Source organism: Ursus maritimus, unplaced genomic scaffold, assembly GCF_017311325.1.
Source record: "Ursus maritimus isolate PB19 unplaced genomic scaffold, ASM1731132v1 scaffold_19, whole genome shotgun sequence".
NCBI classification, from domain to species: domain Eukaryota; kingdom Metazoa; phylum Chordata; class Mammalia; order Carnivora; family Ursidae; genus Ursus; species Ursus maritimus.
In genome coordinates this window covers 11,138,424-11,155,509 of record NW_024424341.1, presented here as the reverse complement: position 1 = coordinate 11,155,509, position 17,086 = coordinate 11,138,424, and the positions used below count along the sequence as shown (strand labels likewise).

The 17,086-nt window shown below is 33.3% G+C and overlaps 1 protein-coding gene across 1 annotated transcript in view; it reads right to left on the bottom strand.

Moving 5' to 3' along the window:
* CHD9 (chromodomain helicase DNA binding protein 9) overlaps window positions 1–17,086 on the bottom strand; it is a 214,081-nt gene that overhangs the window by 75,807 nt on the left and 121,188 nt on the right. Inside the window, 6 exon segments of the mRNA XM_040633303.1 lie at window positions 103–189; window positions 3,234–3,351; window positions 4,003–4,058; window positions 4,144–4,212; window positions 5,111–5,257; window positions 8,973–9,084. Of these exon segments, the coding sequence (XP_040489237.1) occupies window positions 103–189; window positions 3,234–3,351; window positions 4,003–4,058; window positions 4,144–4,212; window positions 5,111–5,257; window positions 8,973–9,084 (589 nt within the window).

Below are 17,086 nucleotides of genomic sequence, written 5' to 3'. Positions count from 1 at the left end.
TAGTGTTTTTAGGTCATTAATTTTTAAAAAGGAATAAGTTTTAATATTTGGAAAGTTTTAGGTTTTTCCTAATTAAAAAAATTTTTTTTCCTAAATATTTACCTCACCAGTATCTTTATCTTCACAAAAAGAGACTTCTAACACTCTGTCTACTTCAACGTAGTCTGGGTTAAATGGTTCCTCTTCCATCTAAAATTAAAAAGTAACTTAATTGATAATTGACAAAGAAGTAGAAAGAAAAAAGTGAAATAAATGCAAATTTACTAGCTATATTCTAGAACAAACAGAAGTTGATTTCAATTAAATTTTTAATAAATGGGACACTTCCCTTTTAATTTCCAAAAGATATCTAAGATACTTATCTATATTATGAATCACCACGTTATGTGTAATAAAACCAACCGAGTAACACTAAGAAATAAGAAACTTCAGACAAGTGACTTGCTCTAGAAGATACATTCTTTAGAATTTTCCTAGAAGATGCTCTGTACCTTTCTTGTGCTACTTTCCTCAGGTCTACCTGTTCAAGACCAATCACCCCACCTGCAGGCTCATCTCTCAGTTGCATCAAACATTCTTTGTCTACTGGTGATTCCTGTGCTCTGAACCCAGTTACTTCAATGGATGTAAACTCTATCTGAGCTACCTCAAACTCACACTCACTTACTCTTCAACCTTTGCTACAGTTTCCTACAGGGTTAATGGTAATGTAGCACCCCTTCCACACTTTACTCCCAGTTACACAAGTCAGAAATGGAGAAGTCGGCTCCGATTCCGTCTCTTTTTTATCTTCCACATCTAGTAAGTCATTAATTCTTCCAGATTCTGCCTTCAGCTACAACCAAATTGGTTCCTCCTTCCTCCTCACTGCTTCATCACTTCTTACTTGGACCTTGACAGCCTCCTAACTAGTCCTCAACTACCTTCTTGCCTCTCTTTAGTCCATTTTCACATTGACCCCAGAGTGTTGTTTCTCAATTATAAATCTTACCTATTGCTCTCTTGCTTCAAATCCTTCACTGACCCTCCGTTGTTTGAGGATCAGGCCCACATTGGTTTTTGTGGAATAAACAGGATCCTACCTTGTCCTCCAGCCTCATCTCCTATTGCTTGGCACAGCTGTACCCCAGATTTCATGCTTCCAAAGTACAAAAACACAGGCTTTTCAAACTCCATGTTATGGCACACCTCCATGTTTTTAATACTCCTTCTTCTCTCTTCTGAATAGACTGCTGCTCCTTCTCTTGTCTGCCTGGCTGCTTCCTATTCATTCCTGAATGCCTCACTTTCAATAGCCCTTCTTGGCTATCTCTGCTGCCTCTCCTCCTCTGCTTAACCTCTAAATACTGTAGTGCTTCATGGTTCTGTCTTTAGTTCTCTTCACTGTCTCAAATCCTTCCTGAACGAGAATATCATCTCAGGATCTCTTGATAACAAAGAGCACTGCCCAGCATCAGAATGGTAATGAGGTACTTTAAGACAATCTGCAGAGCTCCAATTTATGTTGTACCTGAGTCAAGTGAGAAAAATTAGTCTTTATGAAAAATTAAGATTAATTAAGTACTTCTAAAATCTTCAGCTCATTACAAACTTCTGTATTAGAGTGAGGATGTGAAAAATTTTTGACCTCCCAGCATCCATAAACTGAGTAGGTCATCAGAATCATCATATTTTTTAAGGAGATTTTATAATTACAAAGGAAGTAACAGTAACTTCATGGTGAAAAAATCTGCCAGATACCACCATAATCTAGTGATTAAAGTTAATACTGCCAGTAATGGGGCAAATAGGTATCATGCTCCTCCTCCTTTAGTGAGAAGGATATGGCATTATTTCTCTGGTGGTCTTTTATTTTTAAATTTTTAAATTTTAATTCCCGTGTAGTTAACATTCAGTGTTATATCAGTTTTGGATGTACAATACAGTGATGTTCTTTTAAAAAATGCATGACTTGAATCCTGAGGCAACATGAGACAACCCCAAATTTAGGGACATTCTACAAAATAAACCATCTATATACTCTTTAAAAAATGTTCAAGTAATGAAAAACAAAGAAAGACTGATTAACAGAGACATGACAACTAAATTCAACATATGATGCTGGACTGGATTCTGGGCCACAATAGACACATAAACACCTTTTTTGCTATAAAAATAGTGGAACAATTAGTGAAATATGAATAAGGTCGGCCTGTAGATGAGCTAATATTACATCAACGTTAATTATACTATTATTATGTAACAGAATTTTTTAAAAAAATTAAATACTAAAGTATTTGCAATTTACATTCAAATGGTTTAGAAAAGAAATGTCTGTGCATGGGAGAGGCAGACAGCGAGAGAGGCGGATAGAGGCAGAGGGAGAATGAACATGAGTGACAAAGCCAACATGGTAAAATATTAATATTTAGGGAATCTTATTAAAATATATGTAGGAAAATAAAACATACAGCATAGGGGATATAGTCAGTGGTATTGTTAGTAGTGCTGTATGGTGACAGATGGGAGTTACACTTGTGGTGAGCACAGTATAACATACAGGCTAGTGGAATCACCACATTATACACCTGAAACTAATGTAACACTGTGTGTCAACTATACTTCAATAATATATGGGAATTCATTGTACTATTTTTACAACTTAGATTTCTCCAAAATAAAAACTCGAAAAAAATCTTCAAATTAAAAAGTTAAAAAAATTCAGATGAATCTAAAACTGCTCTAAAACAAGCCTATTAAAAAAAAAAAAGAAAAAAATTTAGAGCAGAAAAGGATATCAACTAATTGGTGAGACCTTTAAAATGAATTATGCCCATGATGGTTTGTTCGTACATACACAAACCTGGCGTAGAAAATATGCAACGTATTTCATATACTGAAAGATCTTAAGTTTCCCTTTATTTGCTACATTACCATTTCCATTACTTGAATAACTTCACTGATACAATTCTCTGAGATATTAACCCACTCATATTCAACTCTAAGTATTGAAATACATGCTAATTTAAAAATACGAGAGTTATCTACCACTTAGAATTATCAGTGCTCCTGTTTCAGCTAGCTTCCAAGCTAAATTTCGGGAGAGAAAATTACTATATGTAGAATGGCATTTGTATTCAAATATCAAACTTGGAAGCCTAAGAATTAAAATGAATAATACTTAAATTTTTGATAAATACTGCATGTGTTCACAGTTCAACATATAATAGTTTCATTTATTTATTTTTTCTTACATCTGCAAAAAAATGTGCTCTTTGTGCTTGTCTCAATTTGAATCGTTTGATTTTCTGCTGGATCCTTTTATCTTTCAAAAGCTGCTGCTCTGTGGCCCACTCACAGTGAAGATAGGAGCTAAAATTTTTATAAAAGCAATATATTAGAATGACATAGAAAAACATGTTTTGGTTTTTTAAGATTTATTTTTAATTACAGCATCCAATGTAAAATATTCAACTTTACGAATAGGTAGCTCACCATTTCATTTAATGCCAACAGACTCCATACAATTTCTAAAGCCACCGTGATCACTATATCCTAAGAAGACTGTAGTATAAAGATGTGCAATTTGCCACATAGAAACAGAATGATAAACCAAGTCATAAAGGTAACAAGATATGATTTATCATTTATTTCCTCATTGTAACAGTTTTGTCATGATCAGAAAGCTAACTTGTTTTGAAACTAATGTAATTGTATTTAAAGCACTTTCTTTCACCTAAGTATGGGAAAAACTTGATTAAGATCTGAAAAGTTCAACAATATAAATATAACAAGTAATGTCTATAATTTGTAAAAGAATATTTTATAAAGATTCCTGCATTTTGATGTTAATAATTAACATTTCCTGAAAAAGAGAATCACTTAAATTTTACCACAAAAGGTTTTGAACTTACAAAACATTTTAAAATTATGGTAAAATAAAAAAAATAATTTAACTTAATGTTTAAATATATTAATTTATACATAAATTGGCATTTTCTATTATCTGACTCAGATACTTACTAATTCTTGTATTTTACAAAAAATTCTTCTGTATCAATCATCACTCCAGGTGATACCTAAGAAAATAAAATCAGTACTTATGACTTCAATAATCAGGCCATGGAATATAAAGGGTAAAATGTAATGTATGCAATTACTTACTTCCTTTTTCACAATTCTGGAAGATAGTATTTTGTCTACAATCGCCGCATCTTCTTCACTTGGATTCTCCTAGGGGAGGAAGCAAAGAAGATATAATGTCACATTCTAAAAATTCCTTTAGTTGCCCCTTTGTATGTTTATGAACACACTAAAATCAGTTTATTTAGCATATGTGTCAGGTACTGTGTTAAATGTTAGGAATACAAAAATGGAAAAAGAAATCATTGCTGTTATTGCCTCATCACCATTTGCATCATCGTCATCATGGTAAACATGCTGTGCTTCTTAAAGGGCTCAGCATTATTATCAGCACATTACACACATTAACTAATTTAATCCTTGCAACTACAGTAAGTCATTGTCCACTGTACAGATTAGGAAACTCAGCACAGAGAACTAAGGACTTGCCCAAGGTGTCAGATCATTCAGTTGGCAGATGAGTGGTTGGTTCACAATTCAGATAAGGAAGATTAAAAGAGGAAAATCCATATGCAAAGACAGAGAGTGCACTTATGCTCATAGGGTCAGAAGATTCAGTGCTTATAAAGAAGTGGCCAGAGATAAAGCCAAAAAAATCCATACAAAGGGCTTTATATGATGTGCTAAGAAGGCATCATTATTTTTTGTAAGACTTGGGAAGCTAATAGAGGAGGTTTCAGTAGAAAGTACTATGATCAGGCCTATAATTTAGGAATATTCTGCAGAATGGATAGAATTTGGTGGAGTTTCTGAAATACACAATTAGGGGGTAAAAAACGTGGTGATAAATTGGATAAAGAAGCAAAGGAAGAAAAAAGGATGAATTTCTAGGTTTCTGACCTGAATAATTAATGGTTCTATTAACTACAATAGGGAATCCAGGAGGAAAAGTTGGAGGAGGTTTTAGGAGGGAAGATAATGAAAAGTATTTTAAAGAACATATGTTGGTTTCAAATGATTTGTAGTCATAATCTCAAATCTGTCTTACCACAAATAATTGTAAAGGCTGTTCACCAGGTAAAGGAGCTGAATTCTTTTTTATTTTCATAGAACCTTTAACCTCTTCTTCCGATTGTTTCCCTTCTGCATCTTCTGCATATTTTTTTCTTTTAATTTGACGATTTGATCTTCTTTTCTGCAATGAACCATAAGGATCATATTTATATGACAGATTTTAAAGGGAAGATTTTTAAAATAATTGCTTTCAGTGTGGAAATTTTGTACATTAAATTTCTGAAATTATACTCAACATTCACCTTTTCTTATTTTTCCTTTTAATTAAAGGAAGATTATATCTTGCCCTTTGCCACAGGCTTAGAATCTTGTTTTACTTCCTAAAGTTTCAAATAACAGAGATTAGTAATACTTTATCACTTTTCTTTAGAAATTGTTAGGAATAAAAAGATTTATTTTATTTAACTATTTCACACCTTGGGCAAAACCTATTTTATTAGTAATACGTTTATTGCTTTATTACTTGTCTTTAGAAACTATCGTTAAGAAGAGTAAAAACAAGTTTTATTCAGCTATTTCACACTTTGGGCAACACATATTTTAAACTGTTAATACTTTCACAGTTTCTGCCCCAAACCTAAAAAGTGTATCAGATGAATATTGGTTAAATAATTAATCGGGGCCATAAAACTAAAAGAATAAATTAAACAATATTTACCATAAAAATCCATGAACTTATGTTTAAAACAGAATAAAACAAAAGAATATAAAGTGTTTTAAAAGAGATACACAAAACAATCAAGTAAATCTACCAAATAATTTAATGTGTATGAAAGAGGAACCAGTGTTTAACTAACTTTACTAGCTTCCCTTAAAAATAAAGAACATCACTATCAAAACCAGAAGTAACCCTTCTGAAAAGTATTTCATGTAGTACCATAATTTTAAAATAATCTAAGTGATTTTAAACCAGGTATCAAATACACATGGCTTTACTTACCTCCCTAAAGATCTAATATTTGATGTTCCCCACTATAAAATCAAAATCTCATGTTGTTGGCCTGACAACTTCAAAGGACTTAGGTTTGCTTTTTTCCTCCTCCCTAAAATCTCATGGGTGGAGTTGTCTCTGTCAACTTTTCTATTGCTCAATATTTGGTAAATCTACCCCTCCTTCCCTTTTCTAGCCATTTTCTTTTATATATTTAGTAACTCCCATGACGTTCCCTCATAATGTAACTTGCAAAATAATCCATGTATTCTTTTGGTTTCTGCCAATATCCTCAATTTGGTAGGCCTTTCCTATTTCCACAGGCATGACAAAGATGACTCAATGAGTGCAGTAGGCTGGGGAGAAACTGTCATCTGCGTTGGAAAAGTTGCAGTGGCCTTTAAGGTGCCTTTGTCTCTATCTCTTGAGTTGTAGAATATTGAGAGAAAGAAAGGCACTTTCAGCTCAGCCAAATACAGTAGATAACTTCATGGCTCATTTAGGATGGGTCTCACCATCTTTTGGCCATGAAGACATTTACATTTTCAAAACTCAAAGTAGTAACACTTTTTGTTAATATGGGAGACAGGGAAGGTGGGGTATAGAAGTTATAATAAAAGGACTTGTAAAAACCCAAATTTTCCCATGTCCTATTTTGAAAAAAAAATGTAATATTTATTATTACTTGAGGGAAAAATTCTATGGATCTCTAGTCTAATACAAGGCTAAAAGAATAGAGTTCTACAACAGGCATCACATGGCCCTGCATATTTAAGAATAGTTTAAATAAACCAACAGTGACATTTATTATTCTAACATTAACATGTATTACCAACGTTATGTCTCACTGGGCACAAATCTTCTAAATAATGAAGTTTAAGAATAATTCAGTATACTTTTAGAAGATTCAGTTTGATGTTTTCAGCATTTAAGTTTCCTTTCTGGTCTCTTAGCATCTATTAGTTCTTTAAAATGCCTCACTTAGGTCTTCAGTAAAATGTAAATGAGTGGCCTGAAAGAATCCTTTGAACTCTCAAAAGTGCAAATTTAGTTGATTCTTCACAAGATAAAATGAGAGCAATAAATTTGTAAACTGCACCCTCATGAAGACTTTATCAGTCCAAAAGATTAATTAAAAAGTCTGAGTTATATGATTATAGCTGGAATACTATAAGATTATAAGATTATAGCTAGAATCATTACAGTGGAATAAATTATATTCTACTAGAGTACCCAGTTACACACTAGGCAGAGCTAAATGAGATGCCACTATCATCAAATTATCTTTCTCTGTCATGTAATATCACTACTACTTCAAAAATATAAAAACTAATTTAGTGTACACATTTTTGGCTAATGTGTTTTCTGGCTTTCTTTCTCTTAATGTTTTCAAAGCACAATTTAAAATAGTGACCATTTCTTTCTTCAGATTTCTTTTTTCCAGCTTTTTTTCTTCTGTCTTAGAGGCTTCAATGGACCAGTCCACAACACTTTACATAATCAGTCAGAAATACACTCTTAAATGACTAATATTTTATTATGATAACACGTTACTTGTTTCCTATCATAATCCTAATATAATGTGCTGCAGCGTTTTTTTTTTTTTTAATTAAGTCTGCAAATACAGACTACTGAAGTACTGTATATTAAGATTAAAGGTAAAAAATTAAGTATCACATTCAGATTTTTAGATTTCCACCTGACTCTAAGCCTGAAACTTAAATTACTTTTTCAGGCTTCAAATTTTGACAGTCCCTTGTGGTTGAAAGCTACCTCTCCATCATTCATATGATACATTTAAATACGTCAATAATATAGATTTATAATCATTTATTAGAAAATATTTCTTTTCTTCTCCACTTATATTTTTGTGTTAAAGCAACATGCCTATCGAAGCAACCTAATACTACAATGAAAGGTATGGAAGAAATGTGCATGTTAACCTAGTCTACCATTTCATTGTTTGGTAATTACATAATGGAAAAAATGGCCAGCCTTATGCTAGTAAAAATTAAACTGAATTTTCTCATGGTGAATAAGGTAACTGTAAGTCTGCCTGAGTGAAGGATAACATGTGAAGAAAAAGCCAGGCCATATAATATTAGGAGCTCAGTCACTGCCCTTACCTCAACTCTTGCAGCAGCCCAGGAGCCTTGAGCCACTACTCTCCCATTGGATAAGAAGCTGCATAAGGAAGAAGAAAGGCCATTCAGGGGCTTTCTGGCCCCATAATTCAACAACTGCCACCACCCATACGGCCTAGAGTTGTACTTTAATTATTAGAGAGCAGAGGGTGGCCTGAATTATTATGACCTTCCCTGTATATATATATATATATATATATTTTTTTTTTTTTTTAACTTCACAAGGTTATTTTGAATATCCACCTATTAAAAAAAAAAGGCAAAATGCACAGTATGCTTGTCTACATTAGGGGATTTTTAATGTAACTGGTTATTTTTTCTTTGACAGAAGCAGACCAAAGGAATTTTCTCTAGGAATGATTCAATCCATTTGCTCTATCACTGTATGTGATTCTAAAACTTAGGATCTCCATCATTAAGTTCATTCAAAAGCACTCTATAAGTACAGGATAGTATTGCTAGATATTTCTCCATGCTAAAAGCCATCAGGGACTTGGGACTGTTACTTAACCTCTATGGGATTTGGTTTCACTATCTGAAAAATGAGGGGTTTTGAGAGGATAAGTAAGTTTCCTCCCAGATCCAACATTCCATAGTAATACTACTAGGAGCATATTGTCATAATGCTGTCTTCCAGTTCTACCATATAATAAAATGTAGTTTTACTACTAAACTACAGTGAAAATAACCATAAAGCAGTTTTAGGCTATCTAAATAATTCTATCAGTGCTTCATTTCTCAGAAAAAAATGTAATACTCACTTGAGAGTCCTCCTCTTTGCAAGTGTGCTGTGGTATCTGCTCTGTATCAGATATCTCATCTGAAGACTCATTCTTTCTTTTTTGTTTCTTACCCAATGTAATAATGAGTTTGCTGTTTCAAGAAGAAAAGAGTAAACAGTATGAACTCTCTGCCTTTTTCCATTTGTGGTCATATTAAGAGTGCCATGATAAACTTTTCTCCATTTCATATCACATGAATGTTCAACCAAAGAGGATAATTATCATGAAATCCATAATGACATTTTCAAGACAAGAACTGCATTCTAATGGAACAAACACAAACCATTATTACTGTTAACATGCTTTTAAGCACAGAAAGGCAGTCAGGTTCTATCATTTGTTTCTTGGGCTCAAAATTATTTTTCACGGAAAAAAAATATCAGGTGATATAACTGCATTTAGTAATTAAAATAATTCATTTATTATCTTGTAGATCTGGGATGAGGGTTTTTTCCCCTTCTACCTCTTGCTAAATTCAAACTGCACTTAATGTCCTTATATCCCACCTATTCCCTAGGAGCCTCTACTACTTTTTATCCTAATTTCTCCCTTGCTTAAAACACTTTAACAATGAATTGTTCTTTAATTATTTCATCTATGCTAAGGCTTATCTTAACTGTACTATATGTTCCTAAAGAGTTAAAAACTCTTTTTTTATATTTCCAGTTTGCTTGTCTCTCTCATATATATATATATGTGTATATATGCACATTAATATTTATACACACGTACATCAAATACAAACGTTTAAAATGAAAATGTGTTTTCAGTTTTTTTCCTGATCAGAGGTAGAAAGTACAGAGCTCCCACATTTCCTTATTCTGGTTCAACAGATGAGAGAGCATGATTTTGAAGCACCACACTAATCACAAACCATGCTAATTGCTAATCAGGGAAATTCTATTTTAGATATCTATATTCCCAAACAGAGAAAATTTCCCAAAATATTTTCAAGTATGATGTATCAGAAAGATAGAAGAATTTTCTTCAACAATTATTTATTAATGTGGGAGGACCCGGAGGTTAAGAGCACACACTTTGAAATCAGAGCATCAAAGATTTCAAACCTGATTCTACCATTTGCTTATCTGTAAGACACCTGGCAAATTATTTGATCTCTTTTAGCCTTAGTTTCCCTGCGGGGAAAATAGGGATCCTATAATGGCTACCTGTACCGTTGTTGAGAGTTAAATGGGATAATGCAAATAAGTTAAGTCCTGACACAGTAATTTCAGAACCAACCTCTAATTATTATATGTCAGAAACTCCTCAGTTCTAGGATTTGAAGATAAAGTGGACACAGTCCCTAACGTTAAAGTATCATTGTTAAAATATGAACATGGTTCAAACGCAGAAGTGGAAGTTAGTACCGAATGTAATGTGAACACAAAAGAAGTGCTTCTGTCTACTGTAACAGAGTACCTTTACAGAAAAGGTAAAGTTTGAGATAGGAAATGAATGATAAAAGGGAGTTCAACTGGTAGTGAAAGAAGACAGAGGGTGCATTCCAGGTAGGGGGGATATTAGAGAAGAATGAGAGAAATGTGCAGTGACTAGAGCATGTCAGAGATCCACAAAGCACTGCAGGAGGAGGAAGCAGAGAGACGGTCATCGAGATAGGGTGAAGATCACAGAAGATCTGTATGACATGTAAGGAGTTAACATTTTAGCTTAAGGCCAGCTTTTAAGCTCCACAGGGCAGGAATTGAAACAGAATCTGTCTTGTTCACCACTGACAACAAATGGCTGGGAGATACTCTGAACACGTGACAACAATTAATAAAGCGTTTGGAAGATACGAGAATTTTACACAAATTAAGTTCTATAGAGTTAATATACAGCATGGTGATTATAGTTAACAATACTACATTGTATATTTGAAAGTTGCTAAAAGAGAGTGAATCTTCAAAATTCTCATCATGAGAAAAAACATTTGTAACCAGTGAGGTGGTGGATATTAACTACACTTTTGTGGCCACAGTTTTCCAATAGTACATGTCAAATTATTATGTTGTACACCTTAAGTGAATACAATGTTAAACATCAATTATATCTCAATTTCAAACAAGAGAGCAATGCAACTAGAAGAAGAGGAACGCAAGGCAGGGAAACCAGCAGTTAGGCAAATGACAACTCAAGTGAGACATGAAGAGTGCAACACAGGGCCATGGCTGTGTGGGTGAAGAGGTAAAGAAAAGCACAACTTTAGGATGGAGGCAGAATCAATAGACATCGTCACTGACTGGATGATTAGATGTGAGGCAAGAAACTTCTAGAAAGAGTTACTCCCAGATTATTCTTGTATGGCATGATTATCACCTTCAACAGAAGGAGAATTTTTACCAGTATCCCACCTGCAGACTTAGGACTATGTGAAGAAAGCAAATAAGAGTACAAACACAACTTAAGTTGGAACCAGGAAATCAGAAAGTACAAAAAGATATTCTGAAACAACATTAAGGAACCAACCACATTTATACTTCATTCCCTCCCACCACTTTCACTGGTCATTTCTTCCCTCTTCTGGTCCCTTTTCCTCACTCTGGTTTCCCTGCTAAAATAAAACTCTCCCTTGAGGTCATATCTACTATTAGATACCACAGGATCGTGTTCTTCCTCCTCCTCATCTGCAGTTCCTAAAAAAGTCGTCTATATGGACTGTTTCATTTTCAGATCTCAACCCACTCTTATCTGAACTCTTGGAACTCCTTTACATTTTCAAAGCTTCCATTTACCCAGTGTCTATGGAGGCAGTGTCTACTGACTTTAACAAGCATTCTCTCATTCGATGTTCATACAATTCCGAGAAGCGAATACTAGCATTTTATAAGAAGAGGAAATGGAGGCTTAGGGAAGTTAAATGCCTTGGTCAAAGTCACAGATAGCAGGACTAGAGATAGAAATTAAGTATGCCTCACTCCAGAGCTTGAACTGAAGCTCTCAAATGTTCCCAAATGTTTCCCTAAACCTAACAGTCTTCTAATATGAAAGTATTATGTAAGTTCAGAAAAGTGTACACATCAAAAGAGAATAGCTTTGTGAATTTTCTCAAATGAACATAAATGTGTAACCAGCTTCTAGATCAAGAAACAAGACATTATTAGTTTCCCAGAAGTCTCCTCTTCCAGTAAAAACCTCCTCCTAAGGGTAAGCATGATGCTCCTTGTGATTATATAATATGGCCTAAGGCACTTGTCCGGCTGGTCTTCAGTGGCAAGATCAGGGATAACTCTAAGTAAAATCAGGTAGTAGAAATATATATTTGATGCACTCCGCCATTTGCTCAAACATATTTATAGATAAATATTACCTAAATCTCTAGAAAAGAAATACTGGTAAGTGCTGCCCTATCAATCTTAGATACCTACCCTTTTTAGTGGAGGAGGGTAAGTCCTAGCAAAAACATTGCCCGTAATACCTTAGGATAAGTCTTCATTATATTAATTATTTGCAAATGTTCTTCAAAACAAAAAAGGACCTTTTAAATTGTGTTTTCCATATATTCTGTATTTTCTTCCAAGGTTGTTCTACGAGCCTAGAAGAGCATCTTATCTCACAAACACATTAACTGTTCTTACTCTGTGCAAAAATCTTTTTAAAATCTTAAGTTTGTAGAGATATTTCAGATATAGTAGTTTCCTACTAAACCTTACAAATTTCAAAATATTTACACATGCCCTTTCTGTTAAAAAACAGTACATTTCCGTGGTAGGAAAAAGGTGATTCTAAAACATTAAGTCATGCTCGACTGACATATTTCTGAGTAAAATAAAGACATATTTTAAGATTTAAAAACTAGGGTTACTTACACAGAACACTGATTCTTGGAAACAATGAAGTCATACTAGTTTATTGTAAAGTTCTAAAATGGCACATAGGTGATACTACAAAGGTGAACAAAGATTAGGTTGGTATTGATGAGTAATTCCTAAATGTGTGAGAGGCAGGCTTCATTAGAAGGCTGTCTGTTAAAAATAAGGATTCCTAATCGGAAAATATTAGACAAATCCAAACTGAGAGACATTCTACAAAATCACTGGCCAGTATGCTTCAAAACTAAAAACATTACAGAAGACAGAGACTGAGGAATTATCCCAAATTGAAGGAGTGTAAGGAGAGATGACAGTACAATGAAATGTAGAATCTTGGCCAAAAAAATGGAACAACTAACAAAATTTGCATGAGGTTTCTAAGTTAATAGAATTGTACAAGTGTTTTTTTCTGTGTTTGATAATCATGCTTTGGTTATATAAGATGTTAACATTTGAAGAAGCCGGGTAAGAGCCTAAAGGAACTCTGACCTATTTTTGCAAGTCTGAGATTAGTTCAAAGTAAAAAGTTAAAAAACAAAAACAAAAACAGATCTGTAGGTCCCAACCCCAGGCCTCTGATTTGGTTAAGTGGGACTCCAATCAGACTTCTAAAAAATTCCCTAAAAAATTCTGATGTTCCACCGGTTTGGGAACCACTGGTTCAGACTTATCATAGAAAACTCTAAAAACAAATATTCAGGATAATAAAACGATTTTATATTTATAGACAACTTAAAACACACCAAAGTGCTTTTGCCTACAATATCTCAGTTGATTCAGAGAAAAGCTCTGAGACAGGTAAGGTGCTAGTCCCAATATACTAATAGGGAAGCTTTAGTTCCAAAAGGTGAAGTAAAATGTCTGAGTCACAGTTTAGTAAAAGACAATAAAGGTCTCTTTACTCCTAGTCTACTGTTTCCAACATCTTACTGATTTTAAAATAAAACGACACTATATTTCAACCAGTCAATAGCTACTTAATGTCAATAAATATACATAGCTTAATGGATACAGAGAAATACGAAACTATTATTATCTTTTAGTAAATTATTAAGGTTAAAGTTTATCTGATTTTCAAACAACCAGAAATCTCTACTGCCTGTATAATGACAAATGTTTGCCATAAATATTATGTGAGAGAAATCGGATGATCCAAAAGTAGAAAAAATAAAATGAAATCAGTTAAGTAAAATACCCAATTACCAAAAAGCATTCCATTCTTCCATCACAGATCACAAAGAGTCTACTATATGAATTCTAAAATAAAATATCATTATAAATGAAACCAAAAGTTCATTATAGATACATTCCTCAAATAAACTGACAGTTTGCTATTCTCAGAAATATCACCAAAGTAAAGTGCCAGATACAGAATATATGAATAATAAAGGCTTTTTGCAAGTTTTGTTTTTTTTAAACATTAAAGGGATCTGTTATCAATGTTAGCAAACTGCGGCAACAGATACTCAGGCAAGTAAAAGAATTAAATATCAAAACATAGCTTGTTTCACAACAATTGTTGGAGAGGATGTGGAGAAAGGGGATCCCTCCTACATTGTTGGTGGGAATGCAAGTTGGTACAGCCACTCTGGAAAACAGTGTGGAGGTCCCTTAAAAAGTTAAAAATTGAGCTACCCTATGATCCAGCCATTGCACTACTGGGTATTTACCCCAAAGATACAGACGTAGTGAAGAGAAGGGCCATATGCACCCCAATGTTCATAGCAGCAATGTCCACAATAGCTAAATCGTGGAAGGAGCCGAGATGCCCTTCAACAGATGACTGGATTAAGAAGTTGTGGTCCATATATACAATGGAATATTACTCAGCTATCAGAAAGAACGAGTTCTCAACATTTGCTACAACATGGACAGCACTGGAGGAAATGATGCTAAGTGAAATAAGTCAAACAGAGAAAGACAACTATCATATGATTTCTCTCATCTATGGAACATAAGAACTAGGTTGATCGGTAGGGGAAGAAAGGGATAAAGAAAGGGGGGGTAATCAGAAGGGGGAATGAAACATGAGAGACTATGGACTATGAGAAACAAACTGAGGACTTCAGAGGGGAGGGGGGTGGGGGAATGGGATAGACCGGTGATGGGTAGTAAGGAGGGCACGTATTGCATGGTGCACTGGGTGTTATACACAACTAATGAATCATCAAGCCTTACATCGGAAACCGGGGATGTACTGTATGGTGACTAACATAATATAATAAAAAATCATTTAAAAAAAAAAAAAAAAAAACATAGCTTGTTTCAGACAGCAAAGGGCAATTTCAAACTAAGTATAAATTTGAAATGTTAATTCATTTGCACTAGAAAACCTCAGTGTTTATACTTGACATCTATATTTGATTTTCAGATGTAATTTATGCACTCATCTGAATCCTGCCCACATGTTTATTAGCAGAGGCTGGGTAACAAGCTGCATTCTACACAGTGTCAATCTGTAATTGCCCCCTGTTGATTCTCTCATTGCAATAATTGGACAAACAATGAATCTTCCCCAATTAGTCCATTTGTTGTAATTAATGCATCCAATTCATCATAAGTGAAGGAAACAAGCAAAAATACGATTTCACATTATAATGTTTTTCTTTGCAAGCCAAGTGAAAGACACTGTGGCTATTTTTAAAGTCATAAAACATAAACTTTTTTTTTTTTTTTAAGAAAACACTTAATCTGGTGAAATTTCTCCATTTTAAGGGTCAACTCAAGACTCCAGCTTAAACTCCTCTGGGAAAAGCAAGTTTTAAAAGGGTTCTTTATTTTAGTTAATCTCAGTTTGTGTAAGTAACATTGTCTTGTATGTTCTTGCTAACTTGGACTATAAATCACTTCCTGTTTAAGGATAGGATTTTTTTAAAAAGTTGAATTCACTGAGTTGTTTCATACAGTTACTAAGGATGCAAGTATTAGCTAAGTATTAATAATCATAGTCAAGACATTTATCAGCACAGTTTCTTATTCTTAAAAAATACTTATTTTTTTTTTTAAAGAAAAGGGTGCTTATGTTGGAAAACATTGACAGAGTAAGAGCATTAAATCAAAAACTTCACTTCAGTGGTTCTAAGATATTTTCCCTATATATTAACATCTATGAAATTGAGATTCATTTAATAATCAAACACATGCCATAGTTTTAACTGGCAATATTTTTTTTCCTTTCTTACTGACACATAAAATAATGGTGTGCCTTATAATCAACGACATCTTAGATTCAATGAAATACATACAACACATTGTTTGCCACTGACGGACCTTACTAAAACATTTTATGTAAAGGTATACTCCTTAAAAATGGAACTGCAAATCTTCATTAAATTCATAACAAATAATGTATGCTGTATCAGTTCTTTCTGCAGATGAATGTGTTTCAGATTTTCACTGAGTTTAAGTTTAGGTCTAAGGAGTGAAATCAATAAAACATGTTACCTGTCTGGCATTTAAAAATTATAGAAACTTTATAGACTACTGACATATGATTAATAATTAAAAAAATAATACATTTGTACCATACATGTTTTCAACGTTTTTTTTCTGGATATTAAATTCTTACTATTTTGAATACATGCAATCAGGGTCTCATTTGTCACTTTATTAACAACACGGACTATGAAGTGATAATTCCCAATTTCTGATGATTCATTATATCTTCCCTCAGATTTTGTTAATTCATTTTTTTCCCTTATATATTTTATTATTTAGATATAAATGTATCTCTGTAGACATGCATATAGACAAACTCACACGTTAGTTTTATTTAAAAAACACACACACACATATATATGTATATGTATGATGCAAGGTAATTAACGTTGTTTTTCTTCTTCCTTTTTGGGGTTTCAAACAAACTATAGCAAAAAAGGGCACAATATAATTTCAAAATTTAATTATGTTTTATTGTTTTTCTTTATAATATGATGTCCTTAATTTCTACTTGACTTTGATAAATATTTCCTAATTTAGAATTTTCCGCTTTCACTCAAGAGAAAAGCTATTTCTAGCCACCTGATATCTAGCATACAGAAAGAATAATTATGAATAATACGAAAAAAACACATCAAGTTTAATCATGAAGGACTGACTAAATTTATAGGGCCACAAAACATTTGTAAGTATCAAAATCATTCTACCTATGCCAGTCCAATAAGCTGTAACACACAGAATTAAATTCTAACTGACAACGTGGAAACATAATTTAAATGTTAACGTTATAAACCATAAATTTAAAAATGCCCCAATTAAATCATGTGATATTCTACTATATAA